Source organism: Myotis lucifugus, unplaced genomic scaffold (genome assembly GCF_000147115.1).
Source record: "Myotis lucifugus unplaced genomic scaffold, Myoluc2.0 scaffold_3629, whole genome shotgun sequence".
In the NCBI taxonomy this organism is placed as follows: domain Eukaryota; kingdom Metazoa; phylum Chordata; class Mammalia; order Chiroptera; family Vespertilionidae; genus Myotis; species Myotis lucifugus.
In genome coordinates this window covers 1-14,687 of record NW_005874677.1, presented here as the reverse complement: position 1 = coordinate 14,687, position 14,687 = coordinate 1, and the positions used below count along the sequence as shown (strand labels likewise).

At 56.0% G+C, this 14,687-nt stretch overlaps 1 protein-coding gene across 1 annotated transcript; it reads left to right on the top strand.

Annotated features, from left to right (window-relative positions):
- Positions 1 to 123: 123 nt before the first annotated feature.
- Positions 124 to 8,273, top strand: LOC102442459 (patatin-like phospholipase domain-containing protein 3). Its single transcript, XM_014450759.2, is given in 6 exon segments — positions 124 to 410; positions 2,628 to 2,688; positions 3,607 to 3,822; positions 4,646 to 4,778; positions 7,709 to 7,726; positions 7,728 to 8,273. Coding segments are annotated over 6 exon segments (756 nt in total). The 5' UTR covers positions 124 to 176; the 3' UTR covers positions 7,822 to 8,273.
- Positions 8,274 to 14,687: the final 6,414 nt, after the last annotated feature.

The following is a 14,687-nucleotide window of genomic DNA, read 5'->3' as shown; positions in this document are numbered from 1 at the left end:
GACAGTTGAGGATGTCACAGTAGGGGACACTGGTTTGACAGGTGCAGACTCTCCACATTGTACCGAACCCGCCTGCCCAGCCGCAGGTGTTGACAGAGGCTCCCCAAGCCCGTCCTCCCCCCATAGCCTCTGCCCATAATCTGAGCACCACGGACCCTGCCAGAGCCTCTGACCGGATGTGTTTCTCTCTCCCTCACAAGCGGTACGTGGATGGAGGGTTTAGTGACATTATACCCTCCTTTGATGACAAGACGACCATCACCGTGTCGCCCTTCCTTGGGGAGCATGACATCTGTCCTAAGGTCAAGTCCACGAACTTCCTGCATATGGACGTGTACAGGCTCAGTCTCCGCTTCTGTTTGGAGAACGTCTACCTGATCAACCAAAGCCTGTTCCCACCGGATGTCAAGGTGAGTGGGGCTGTTTGTTCTGGGGGTGCAGCTCTGTGCTCTTGTTTGCCTGGCGAGGTAAACAAGAACCATCCTTGTGAGAGAGACACATCAATTGGGTGCATCCAGCACTCAGAGCGAGGCCGGGGATCTGTCCTGCAGCCCTGGTAGGACAGATCCCAGCGGGACCCCCACCCTGATCTGGAACACCCTTCAGGGCAAACCAGCTGGCCCCCACCCATGCACCAGGCCTCTATCCTATCCTATATAATAAAAGAGTAATATGCAAATTGACCCTAACAGCAGAACGACTGGGAATGACTGGTCACTATGACACACACTGACCACCAGGGGGCAGACGCTCAATGCTTGCTCCAGCTCCATGGCTGCCAGCCGCCATCTTGGTTGGGTTAATTTGCATATAGTTGCTCTGATTGGCTGGTGGGCATGGCTTAAGGCATAGCAAAGGTACGGTCAATTTGCATGTTTGTCTTTTATTAGTGTAGATATACCAGTATATATACTAGAGGCCTGGTGCATGACATTCGTGCACTGGGCGGGGGTGCCCTCAGCCCAGCCATCACCCTCTCACAGTCTGGGACCCCTCAGGAGATGTCATCGGACCTAAGTCAGCAGTTGGAAATCCCCCGAGGGGTCCTTAGCACAGCAGCAGAGGCAGGAGAGGCTACCGCCACTACTGCTGCGCTGGCCAGCCGTGAGCCCAGCTTCTGGCCATGAGCCCACAGGGGGAGCACACTGACCACCAGGGGGCAGCTCCTGCATTGAGCGTCTGCCCCCTGGTGGTCAGTGCACATCATAGCGACCGGTTGTTCCGCCGTTTGGTCAATTTGCATATTAGGGTTTTATTATATAGGACTAGAGGCCTGGTGCACAAATTCGTGCACAGGTGGGGTCCCTCGGGGTGGCCTGTGGGGATTGGGCCAAAACCAGCAGTCCAACACCACCTGCCACGCCTGCTCATCCCAGCCCTACTGCACCTGCCACAGGCTCACACCCTGTCAGTCACGATCGGGAGAGGCTCGCACCGCCCAGCAGTGCTCACTAACCGTGAGCCCTGCATCTGGTGCCCACCCAAGGGGGGGCGGCCTGGGATGTGATCAGCCCTCCAGGCAGGCGGTGGGTCGTGCTTGCTGGCCGGGGATCAGGATCCATCCCCCTGACATTCATACCACTTGTTGGGAGCCACCTGGTGGCCGCTTTTATATTGTTTCATCCTTGCTGAGCATCTAGGGAGGGGAAGCGGCCATGGCGCCTGAGGCCGACTTCCAGGAGGCCGGTGGTGCTGTTGGGGATCTTGCCAGCGGAGTGGTCTGTCAGTGCCTGGCCCGTTCTCCGGAGATTGGACCTGCAGGAAGACTGAGGGAGCGTGGTGGGCCGCCGGGACGGGTTGGTCAGCTGAGGACGCTCCTGCTGTGGGAGCGCACTGACCACCAGGGGGCAGCTCCTGCATTAAGCGTCTGCCCCTTGGTGGTCAGTGTGCATCATAGTGACCGGTCGTTTAGTTGCTTAAGTGTGTGTGTGTGTGTGTGTGTATTCCAGAAAGTCCCAAAATGCAAAACTTGAATTTGCCCCTCGCCGCACCCTACCCTGAATCCACGGAGTGACGTGGAGTGTAGGGGTGCCTGCTGTAGCCTGTGTGCAAACCCTACACCATTTACGTGAGGGACTAGAGCATCCATGAATGTCGGTACCTGAGAGGAGCCCTGGACCAGTCCCCCACAGATCCTGGACAGACTGTGGGTGCAGCCTGGGCAGTAGGATGTGTCGAGTTACCCACATGATCTTATTCGTGGCCACAGTCACGAACCACGCAGCACTGTGGTGGCTGTAGTATGCCTCCCCACCCCAACAGTAAGGGGATGTGTGGACATGGGCCCTAACAGGGATGGGGGGCCCAGGAGGCTGCAGGGAAGTGGGCAGGACAGTGAGCAGCCCGCAAGGGCTCCCCCTGGAGGCAAGGCCGTGCACCAGCTGGTTGGTGTGGGTAGTTTGTGCACAGAGCGGGGGAGGCAGCTGTAACTGTCCCCCGAGGACCAGGACAAGCCTGTCATGCTGGGTGACAGCAAAGGCCCCATGGAGGGGTGTCGTTCCTGCCCAGTGCCTTGTCCGGCCATGCCCAGCCCATGGAGGCAGCTCAGAGTTTGAAGGAGTCTTCAGTTTAAATGAATGAGGCTTGGCGATTCGGCCCGGTAGTTCACTTACTTGCCTGGCTTACAGGTGCTTCTAGAGATATGCCTGCGAGGGTACTTGGATGCCGTCAGGTTCCTGGAAGAAAAAGGTACGTATGAGCTGGGGAGCAGACGAGCCCTTTTCTTTAAAAAAAAAAAAATTAAAAAGAAAAGAAAAAATACATATGGTTTTATTGGTTTCAGAGAGAGGAAGGGAGAGGGAGGGAGAATCCGCAATTCGGGCAGTGCGCTGGCCGGGAACAGAACCGTGCTCTCCGGGTTCATGGGTTGAGGCTCGTCCACTGAGCCACACTGGCCGAGCCAGATGAGCCCTTTTCCTCCGCTGTTTGTTAGCCGCCTCGGTAAGCCCCAGAGTCTGTGACGTCACTCGGTGAGGAGTCGGGCTCCTGAAACATTAGCGTGGAGCCCACCGTTAGATGTGTTCGGAGCTGCTTTTCTTCGATGCTAAACGTTGGCTCCTGTATTGACCGCGTCCATTACTCTGAGGCCGAGACCAAGGAGACCGCCTGGTCACCAGGACCTGCACGTGTTACCCACTCAGGAAGTGCCCATTGTGTCCCTTCCAGGTCCACGCACGTGGCTGAGTGCGGGGGCACTGCCACCCGGAGCTCACTGTGTGGATGGATGACGTGTGGAGGGATGACATGCAGAGGGCGTGACAGGGTGTGGGGATGCTACGGGGTCACACAGGAGGGAGCTGCAAGGCCTGGGGGAAAGGAGGGCTTCCAGGAGGAGGTGACTCCACTTTGGAGATGGATAGGAGGGGAAGAAGGCCTGTGTAACTGCAGTGGCTGAGAGATGGACAGAGGAGAGGCGCAAGCTGGGCCCCGTGCACGTGGTGAAGCTTGCACGGCAGCAGTAGGGAGCCACGGAGGGCTGCTGAAGCAGGAGGGAGGGAGGTCAGAGGGGAGCGGGGAAGGCCCCTCTGGATGTCTGGTGGCTGCTGGCCTCCCTGTCAGGGTGGGTGGGTGTGTGAGTCATGCCCCCTGTCTCCGTGCCCCGCGTAGGCATCTGTGACAGGCCCCGTCCGAGCCCGAGTGTGCCCTCGGCAGCGCCCGAGTTCCTTCCGTTCTCCTGGGAAACCGCGAGCCCCGAGGCTTCCCCGGGGGCGGCTGCCTGGCAGAGGAGGCCCGAGGTGGCCGAGCTGCTGGCCCACCTGCGTGTCAGCCTCCTGCCCTGGGACGAGAGCGTCCTGGAGACACTGCCGCCCACGCTCATTGCAGGTGAGACCCTCTGGCGGGACAGCAGGGCGTTGCTTTCTGCTGCTGAGACTAAGGGGGCTTCTCTGGCGGGTTGGGGAGGAGGGTGATGCTGCCACGGGGAGGAGATGAGGCCCCACCTCCTGGCACCATCTCCCCACGCAGGCGCCTTGCTCAGCCTCCCTTCCCCGTGTGCACGGCCAGAAAAAGCCACACTCCCGGTGAGCCCGTTGTGTTAAGCGGGCATGCGCCCAGTTCCTGGGTCCGGGCACACCGGATTTGGGGGCCCCGAGGGTGGGCCCCTTCTTCCAGAACACCATTCTCTGCCTGGGCCCCCATCTCCACGCCTTCTTTCTGGAGGAGCCTGTCTGCCTCCCCCTTCCCCGAACCCTCAGCTTTGAACTTGTCCTTGAGCGACGGTAGTGCATTTGATCATGTCGTCAGACACCAGATGGGCCAGGAGTGCACACCAGATGCATTCGGGCACTGGGAGAAATTCAAAGATAAACACGACGCTGGTGCCCAGGTTGCTACGATTTGAGGGTCCTGAGGCCACGACGAAGGGGAAACAGAAGCCAGGGCTCCAGGCAGAAGAGGGGGTGTTGGGAAAGCCCGTAAGGCGGGTGGGGTTGGGGGTTCGTGTCTCCTCCGGGAGAGCTGCCAGTGGGACCGTTGATCCGGGGCCTGTGGCTGTCCCAGGGCTGTTCTGGCCGCACTCCCCGCTCCATGGCATGGGCCCGGCTTCTGATTCTTTGGCAGCAGGATTTGTGTGTTTCACTGGAATTGCAGGCAGCACCCGGGTGAGGTTACACTGGGGGACGCCCCTCCCCCCAATGGTATCTTTCAGGCCTGAGTGAGGCACTTAGACCCCGAGGTGGCTGCTGGAGCAAGATCTGCAGGTTCCTACCGGTGAAGGCCATGTCTTACGTGATGCTGCCCTGTACGCTGCCCGTGGAGTCCGCGCTCGCCGTGGCCCAGAGGTGAGCGGTGTGGGCGGCTTTGTGTCTCAGCGGTTGAGTGAGGGTTAAGGAAGAGTTCACGTAAGGCCCCACGCCTGGGCCTGGCTCCTGTGCGGTGCAGTAGGGTCACAGTCCATAGGGTCTGTCCCTGAGAGGTGCCTCGTGCTGAGGCCTGGCCCAACCTACCTCCTTTCTTTTTATTCATTTTTTATTGGTTGATTTTAGAGAGAGGAAGGGGAAGACAGAGAGAGAGATCATTTTGTTGTTCCACCCCATTTATGCATTCATTGGTTGATTCCTGTGTGTGCTCTGGCCGGTGATTGAACCCACAACCTCGTCCTACCCAGATGATGCTCTCAGCCAACTGATCTACCTGGTCAGGGCTGTCACCTCCTGTGTTGTTGCTGTTGTAGGCTTGTCACTTCTTGCAGCTCCGCCCTTTTATTTGGGGACTGTATTCCGGGTAAGGAGGGACTTGAGGCAAACAGGTGTGCACCCGGAGTCCTGGGCTTTTATTTTACTCAGATTTCTTCCAGCTGACTTGGGTGTTTACTTTCTTTTTAGTGGGTTAATCTAGGGTGTCCATCTTACTAGTATATTTGACTAGAGGCCCGATGCACGAATATTCGTGCAAGAGTAGGCCTTCCTTGCCACAGCTGCCGGCACCGGCTTCCCTCTGGCACCTGGAACCCGGGCTTCGCTCCAGCTCCGGCTTCATCCGGAAGGACATCCGGAATGATGTCCGGTCTAATTAGCATATTACCCTTTTATTATTATAGATTTTATTATTTAAATTTATCTCTATTGTTGAAAGTATTACAGATGTCCCCTTTTTCCCCCCAGTGACCCCCTCCACCCTGCTCCCACCTCCTCCCCAGGTCCTCCCCCCACTTTTGTCTGTCCGTGGGCTATGCATACATGCACATAAATGGGTGAACCTCTCCCCCTTCCCTCTAAATACGTCAGTCTGTTGCCTGCTTCGATGTCTGGATCTCTTTTGTTCATCAGTTCAGTTTATTTTATTCATTAGCTTCCACATATGAGTGAGATCATTAGTGACGTTGGGCATTTTTTCACGTGTCTCTTGGCCATTTGTATGTCCTCTTTGGAGAAGTGTCTATTCAGGTCTTCTACCCATTTTTTAATTGGACTGTTTGTCTACCACTTGTTGAATTAGATGAGTATTTTCTACATTTTTGGAAAACCCCTTAGCAGATGTATCAGTGGCAAATATGTTCTCTCATGCAGTGGGCTCCCTTTTCATTTTGATGCTGGTGTCTTTGGCTGTGCAGAAGCTTTTTGTTTTGGTATATTCCCTCTTGTTTAGTTTTTCCTTTGTTTCTCTTGCCCTAGGTGATGCATTTTGAAGTCTTTTTCGTCAGATATGAGTATTGCTACCCCAGGTTTTTTTTCTTTCATTTCCATTGGCATGGAAAATTTTTTCCATCCCTTCACTTTCATCCTGTGGGAGTCTTTTGTTCTGAGGTGGGACTTTATAGACAGCCTATATATGGGTTACATTTTCTACCCATTCAGCTACCCTATGGGTTTTTATTGGAGCATTTGAGCCATTTACATTTCAGGTTATTATGGATAGGTACTTATTTGTTCCCATTTTTATTCTTTATGCCTGTATTTTCCCCCCACACCCCCCCATTTCTTCTTACAACAGTCCCTTTAGCATTTCTTGCAGTTTTGGTTTGGCGGCGATAAACTATCTTAGCCATTTTTTGTCGGCGAAGCTATTTATTTCACTTTCAATTTGGAATGATAGCCTTGCTGGTTAGAGTAGTCTTGGATTCGGTCCCTTGCTTTTCATTACTTTGTATACGTCATGCCAGTCCCTTCTGGCCTGAAGTGTTTCTATTGAGAAATCAGCTGACGGTCTAATGGGAGCTCCCTTGTAGGTAACTTTCTGTCTCTCTTGGTGCCTGTAAGATTCTTCGTCTTTAACGTTTGCCATTTTAATTTTGATGTGCCCAGGTGTGAGTCTTTTTGGGTTCATCTTGATTGGGACTGTCTGTGTTTCCTGAACTTGAGTGCTTCAGTCCATCTTTTAAAGTCCAACCCATCCTTCAAAATCCAGCTCCGTTCGTCCACCCATGGACCTTCCCAGGTCCCTTCCCGCCCCAACAAATTAGCATCCTGTTCCCACACCGTCTTTCCCTGTGCAGAAGTTCAGGCATTTATCAAAGCCCAGGCATGGGCCCTAGCCCGTTTTGCTCAGTGGATAGAGCATCAGCCTGCAGACTGAAGGGTCCTGGGTTTGATTCCGGTCAAGGCACATGCCTGGGTTGTGGGCTTAGTCCCTAGGAGGGAGCACACAGGAGGCAGCCAATCAATGATTCTCTCTCATCATTGATGTTTCTATCTCTCTCCGTCTCCCTTCCTCTCTGAAATCTATTTTAAAAATTAAAAAGAGTTCTGTGCCTTCACTCAGCTTACAAAAAAAAAAGGCCAGGCGTGGGGTCCTTTAGTGTCCAGGGGCAGGGAGTCTGTGGAGGCCGTGGTCCAGCTTCCTCTGCTGGACTTGATGTGGCCACGGGCAGTTGGGCTGGTGGAGGGGGTGGTGTCTCCACTCCAAGCTTCAGGCATCTTGCCTCGGACAAGCAGAATCCGGGAAATCCAGCCTTCTCCTGTGATTCCCATGGAAACCCCTCGAGCTTTCCTGACTAAAGAGCGGCCAAAGTTTGGGGCTTTTAGGGTGGCTTGTCCGAACCCACCTTCTGAGGATTTATCCGATTGGGATTAGACGTGAGCCCCGCAGTTTAGTGGCACAAGGGGCCTGGTTGTTAAGCTGGCTGCCTTTCATTCAGCTTTTGTTTGGTTCTCTTCGTTTGGCTCATCTTCCTGCTGACACTGTGTGTGTATGTGTGTGTGTGTGTGTGTGTGTGTGTGTGTGTGGGCGCGCGTGTGTCTCTCTGTCTGTCTGTCTGCTTTTATTCCTGCAGACTGGTGCTGTGGCTTCCACATTCCTGCTGACGTCCGGTGGCTGTTGTCTATAACCTCCCAGGTTTGTTCTCGAGGAATGACGCATCTGCTCCCCACTTCCTTGCGGGTATAGATGGACAAAGAGAGAAACAGCTGTTGCTGTGTGTCAGTTACTCTTATTGAGTTTTCTTGATATCCCCAAGCTCTGTCCTCTGACAGGGCCTAGAAGCCCAAAAGGAGTGAGCACACCCAGCACCAAGACCTTGGTTTCTAAACACCATTCCACGCGAACAGGGGAAGACTCTGGGGGAATGACTGACTGCCGGGCCGAGCAGGACAAGCACAAGGCGAGCCTGGAACACGGGACGGCAGGAAGCAAGTGCTGAAGGAATGACGGGGACGTGTCCAAAGGACTCAGGATCCAGCTTGGCTAACTCTGGGACAGTGTGGGCACCAAAACACATCATTTGAATAACAGATTGTTCATGGAATCAGAGTCTAGCCCGGCCGGCGAGGCTCAGTGGATTGAGCGTCCCCCATGCACCAGAGGAGTCTGTGAGTCAATAAATGAGATGAAGGCATAAATACAAGGAGGAGAAGGCAAAGCTCTCCCCTGTGTTAAGTGCTTAGTGATCACCGTAGAGAATGGCAATCCCTTTGCAATATTCTCGATAATAAAGGCATTAGCCAATAATCATCAGTAGAGGCAGGTACAGGATATTGACCTGGTTTCAGAGTATCGCCCTCACATTGACTATTAATTACAAAAGTAAAAAATAGGTTACAGGGGGCTAACCTTGCAAATACAACCATAACAAGTGTCACATTTATATAGTCACAATCATGGGACAGACGGACATCACATGCCTCCAGATATGGTCCCCTAAGGAGGACACGTATGTGAAAGACTGAGTGACCCTCCAAAGATGTCCCCATCCTGACACTCAGAATCTGGGAACATGTTATCTTATGTGTCAAAGATCTTTTTGACAAAGATGTGATTAAATTAAGGATCTTAAATATAGGGAGGTTATTCTCGATTACCTGGGCGGGGGCATGTAATTGTACTTCTACCTCATACGTAGAGAGGGAGGCAAAGGTGTCTAAAGATCCTGCAGAGCTGACTTTGAAGATGAGGAAGGGGCCACGAGCCAAGGAATGTGGGCGCCTCTAAAAGGCAGGGAGGGGGTTCTCCCTAAGGCTCCAGAAGGAAGGCGGCCCCGCGGACACTGTGACTGTGACCCAGTGAACCCGCTGCAGACTGCGACCGCCCACACTGCGACCCAGGAAACCTGTGGTTTTCTTTTTTTTAAAAAAAAAATATATATTTTATTGAGTTTTTACAGAGAGGAAGGGAGAGGGATAGAGAGTTAGAAACATCGATGAGAGAGAAACATCGATCAGCTGCCTCCTGCACACCCCCTACTGGGGATGTGCCGGCAACCAAGGTACATGCCCTTGCTGGATTCAAACCTGGGACCCTTCAGTCCACAGGCCGACGCTGTATCCACTGAGCCAAACCGGTCAGGGCTCCTGTGGTTTTCTTAGCCACTTAGTGTGTGGTCATGTGTTCTAATGGCAACAGGAAACCAATGCACATCACTTCTGTAGAATTCTGGGCGAAGATGCATAACTTGAGTGAAATTATGAGGAAACATAATTTAAGGGATTAAATACGGTTAAGGGACATTCTACTAAATAACTTACCTATACCCTTTTCTTTTCTTTCTTTCTTTTTTTTTTTTTTTTGGTTAATCCTCACCCAAGGATATTTTTTCCATTAATTTTAAGAAAGAGGTGAAGGGAGAGGGGGAGAGAGGAAGAGAGAGAGCAAGAAAGGGAGAGAAACATCAATGTGAGAGAGACACATGGATTGGTTGCCTCCTGCAAGTGCCCTGACTGGGGCCAGGGATCGAACCCGCAACCCACCTACCTGCCCTTGACCGGGAATCTAATCCACGACCCTTCAGTGTGAGGGCCAACGTTCTAACCACTTTAACACCCAGGCCAGGGCACTTGAAAAAACTTAAGATCTTGAAAGACAAAGGCAGTTTAGCCCTAGCCGGTTTGGCTCAGTGGATAGAGTGTTGGCCTGCAGACTGAAGGGTCCCAGGTTCAATTCTGGTCAAGGGCACATGCCCAGGTTGCAGGCTCGATCCCCAGTAGGGAGCGCGCAGGAGGTAGCCAATCAGTGATTCTCATCATTGATATTTCTATCTCTCTCTCCCTCTCCCTTCCTCTCTATTGTGCTCTGTCCTTCTCTCTACCTGCATGACTACCTGGGAAAGGTTTCTGTGGCAAAGGTCGCTGGGTTTACACATGGGGTCAGTGAGCCACAGGCCCAGGCGCCTGGGAAACAGGAGGAGAAGGAGCGGCTGGCGGCCCCCAGACCCGGCAGCAGACAGAACCTGCCCCTCCCCGCCCCCAGCTCCGGCTCCATCCGGGCTGCCTCACGGGCTCCTAGTGGGTCAGCATCTCCCCAGAGCGTTTCCCCCAGAACCCGAGACCCAGACTGGAGAGCTGGACTCGCGGCTCCCTGGGGCCCGCAGAGGCCTCTGCTTGAGAGAAGTCACTGCCCGCCTGGGCCTCAGTCCCCCAATGCAAGTCCGGACGTTGATCTGCAGCCTTTGTAAGAATGAGGTCCGACTTAACACACACACGGGCCCTGGGCGTCCTGTGGATGGTTGTCCATCCGTCCATGGAGAAGAGGCGGAGTGGCCATGAGCTGCTGGGGCCTCGGTCACTCTGTGGAAAAGGGGGAGCAGTTTGTGGGGCACAACAAGCACTAGGAAGCGTGTCCTGTGGGTGGGCAGCGTCCTGTCTGCCTGCAGCACAGGCTGGCGTGGCCGGGTGGCCCCTCCCCACGGCCCAGGCCCAGCATGGAGCCTGGTGCACAGGAGGTGCTTGTGCCAGGAACACGCTGTCCCGGGAGGTGGACGGAAACAGGCAGCCTGGGGCGGGGGAGGCCCGCCTGTGGGCCCAGCTCCATGGGAGGCGGGCAGGGGGCAGAGGGCAGACCCAGGTCCCACTCTGAGGAGCCGAGAAGAAACCGCCCACAGACACTGATCAAAGTCCTCAGGCCACCGGCTCAGAGGCTTTGCCCCGAGACACCTGGACCGGAGCTGCTCTGGCCACACGGACGCGCGGCCAGCAGAGCTGCTGGTGTGTTCAGGGCAGAGAGAGGCCCAGACCCAGACAGAGAGGCCAGGAGGGGGGAGGGGGTGCCCCCAGGGCTCCCTCAGCACCCAACTCCTCATGGTCCCAGGGAGGAGGCGAGGGTGGCCAGTGCGTGTCAGGGGCCTTTCCAGGGCCGGGCCCCGAGCACAGGGCTTCCCAGCCGCCCTCCCAGTCCCGTGAAGCCGGGCCTCATGCCCATGTCCCAGCTGAAGGGACTGGAGCCCAGAGCTGCCAAATGGCTTGGCCCGATGCTCCCCATCCTGCCGGCAGGACTGGAATAGACACTCCTATGCGATTCAGCCCTGTCTCTGCTTAAGTGGCTCCAGGAGTGACAGGCGGCCTGGACCCATTTGTGTCTGGTTTCAGGGGAGGACAGCCGAGGGCCAGGAGGCTGGGTCTGGACGGCTGGGCGCGGCGGCAGCATCCATGGCCGCTCTGGGAGCCCCGTCCCTGCCTCCAATGAGGAGCACTGCGCATGTGTGCGTGTGAGAGGGATGGGGTTACCCTCACGGCGCCCCTCTCCCTGGGCAGGGGTACACGGTGCTGTGAGGAGCCCGGCTTCGGAGGGTGTGGGTGCAGGAGGAGGCAGGGCCAGGACAGAGCACTGTCACTCACCAGCTGGTACGGGCTCCGTGTGGCTGAGCAGGGCCACCTTTGTGAGCTGGGGTGGGAGCAGCAGGGGGGCAGGGAGGGCAGAGCCGGTGGGTGGGTAGCATGGACCCCGGGAAAGCCCAGGTGACCCAGGCCCTGTCTCTGTCCCTCCTGCACGGACTCACCTGCAGGCAGGTCACTGGGGCCGCGTGCAGGGGGCCCAGCCGGGCGCGGTCAGAGGCTGTGATGGCTCTGAACCCTGGGAGGGACCCGACCGCATCGGAGGAAGCCCAGGACCCCCTCACCCGGCTGGGCCCGCCTCGGAGGGGCTCCGCCTGAGACCCCGCGGGGCCCTGGGGACCGCTGAGGACCCAGTTCATCCTCAAGTCCCCTTCCCATCACCCCGTCCTCGGCCAGCCTTGCTGGTGCGGAGCCCTCCTTCCCACGAGGCAGGGCTGACTGCTAGAAAGTTCCTCCCTGTCCCCTCGACTGCTGGTTCCAGCCCAGCCTTCTGAGAGCCGGAGCTGACTCGCCCCCTCTGCCTGGGGCAGCCTTGCAGAGACTGGTACCCGGGACCCCAAACAGGACCTCCTGCCACGGTGTCTCAGCTCGGGTCCCAGGTCCTCTGCCCCTGGTCCCGGGGGTCGGTGGCACTCTGGATGCAAGACCCAGCACAGAAAACGCCTCCCGGGTGGCGGCAGCTGGTCGTCACCTCCTGCACTGTGGACCCTGCTCCTGGTCATGTGGCCTCGGGTGTGGGCCTTGCGGATCCCTTGTCAGGCTGAGAGCTGGCAGGCTGCCTCCAGCCCCCTGAAATGCCCCGCCCACTTCACAAAGGCTGCCTAGCGCCCCGCCTGCTCCACGTCTACCAGGCACCTCCCCTCCGCCCTTCACATGGAGAACCGCACGGTCCAATAGAAATAAGAAGCAAGCCTCTACGTTACTTTTAATTTTCTAGCCAGAAAATGAGACTATCTTCAATAATGGATTTTATCTAACTCAGTAAATCCAATATATTACCATTATGACTTGCCATAAATATAGAAAAGTATTATAAGAGAATTTATTCTTTTTTCCCCTCCGTCTTCGAAACCTTTTGCTCTGAAAACGCATCTCAATCCAGATAATAAATTTTCAACGGCTGAAGTGAAATGTAATCCTACCAAAACAATACACCGTGTTTACTGGGAAAGCGTGGCACATGGTTTCGGTTTGTAAATTTAGGTTTTAAAAGCGGAAAATAAAATAAATTCAGTCGCTTGGGTGCATCAGCCACAGGTGAAGTGCTCCATGGCGATCCTGCTGGACTGGGTGTGGCAAGAACTCGAGGATGAGAAGCTGACGCCTCAGGCACCTCCTGCCTCCCAGGCCCCGTGTCTCTGAGAAGAGAGAGCAGGAGGCTGCCTCCAGGGAGCCCGCCGTCCAGCAAGGGAGACACACAGGCTGGAGCAGGCTGTGATGCAGTGAGAGTTCCGGGGGAGGGGGGGCAGGTGTTCAGTCGGGACAAGACCGAGGGCCGGAGACAGCCCCACCTTGTAGCTGGGCCTTGGAGGTTCAGTGAGAATTTGCCTGGAGGGAAGAGGAGAGGGGAGCAGAGGGAAGAGTCTGAGCAAAGGCACTGAGGCAGAGAGGGGTCGGAAGGGTGAGAGTCCCCTGGGGTGGGCTTGGGGGAGGGGTGAAGGCCTGGGGCTGTCAGGGTTCCTGTGTATTTTGTGCATCAGGAATTGGGATTTGCAAGTTTGGGGATGGCTGTCTGAGATCTCCGGAGATGGTTACCCCGAGGCCAGTCTGGCAGAGAAACACATCCTGTGGAACCTGGGTTCACCCCCACAGGGCACTGGGGGCCCTCAGACGCTGTGAGGGGGCGGAGAGAAGGCCACTGCACAACAGGTGACAGCCAAGCTTGTTCAAGGCCCCGAGGACACTCCGCCCCACCCCGGGTCCCTCCTGCCGGCCCCACTCAGTCTCTGTCCATCTAGGGCAGCGGTTCTCAACCTGTGGGTCGCGGCGTTAGGAAGGTGGAGAACCGCTCGCTGATCTAGGAGGCGGTGACTGGGAGATGAATGGGGCTTCCTGGGGCTGGACATCGCCAGTTTGATATGATTCCATCAGTAAGTTCACTTCTAAAACACTCGCCCGGTTGTTCATTCAAAACCAGTGCACTTGGCCCTGTGTACGTGCAGTTTAGCCCTGGAAGGGGTGGCTCAGTGGGTTGGGCATCACCCAGTGCCTAAAAGGTTGCCAGTTCAGGACACATGCTCCAATAGGGGGCGTGCATGAGGCAAATGCTCCATGTTTCACTCTCACATCCATGTTTCTTCTCTCCCTCTCTCTAGAAATCAATCAACTCCAGAGGGCACCCCGGTCCAAGGGCGTTTTGGGGGGCACATATGTACCCCCAAACAAATGTAAACTCAGCAGGTGCAGTGACCCGGCTGGGCTCCTGCTCCCCGGTGACCCTCGGCTTCCAGAACGGGCCTGGGGGTGTCGCTGTTTGAGGAATGGGCCCATCACCCACCAGAGCACCATGGAGTGAACTGTGTCCCCCGAATTCCTCCTGAAGCCCTCACCCCCGTGGAGTTGTATTTGGGGGTGGGGTCTCTAAGGTTAAAGGAGGTCACGAGGGTGGGGCCTGATGCCCAGGATTAGTGTCCGTGAGAGGGAGCTCACTCCACCACGAGCAGGGCTGACAAGTTTTATTCCTCCCTCGTCCTGCCCACGGCAAGTGAGGGTAGGCGGCGCCCAGGGTCTGGGACAGTCACCCACAGGGTGTGCTGTGGGGAGTGGGGAGGTGGCAGGTGGGTCTAAGGGTCCTTCTGGGGCCTGGCCAACGGCCAGAGTCACAGTCTCCGCGGGTGTGGGCACGGCGTGCTGGGTGGAGTGAGTGGTGATGCCCATCCTCCGCACGTGAGGTGGCCCGTGCACCCGGTGACCTGCAGGAGGCAGGTGGAGCCCCGGGCGCAGACGCCCCAGAACAGAGTGGCACTGGGGCCGGGGGAGGGGAGCAGCGACGGTTTTTCCAACCAAGAGGGAGATGCTGCAGTGGCCGAGGCTGACCGGGGACCGGCTGTGTCGGAGTAAAAACCACACACGGAATATGGGAGAACACAATTCTCATCAGACAGCATACTTTCTATCTTGCATTAGTACGTTACGAGGATACGAAGAACAACAATGATCTTTAAGAAAGGTTGTAGACACCGAGACCTCCTAAACTTCCAGGGCCCCGAA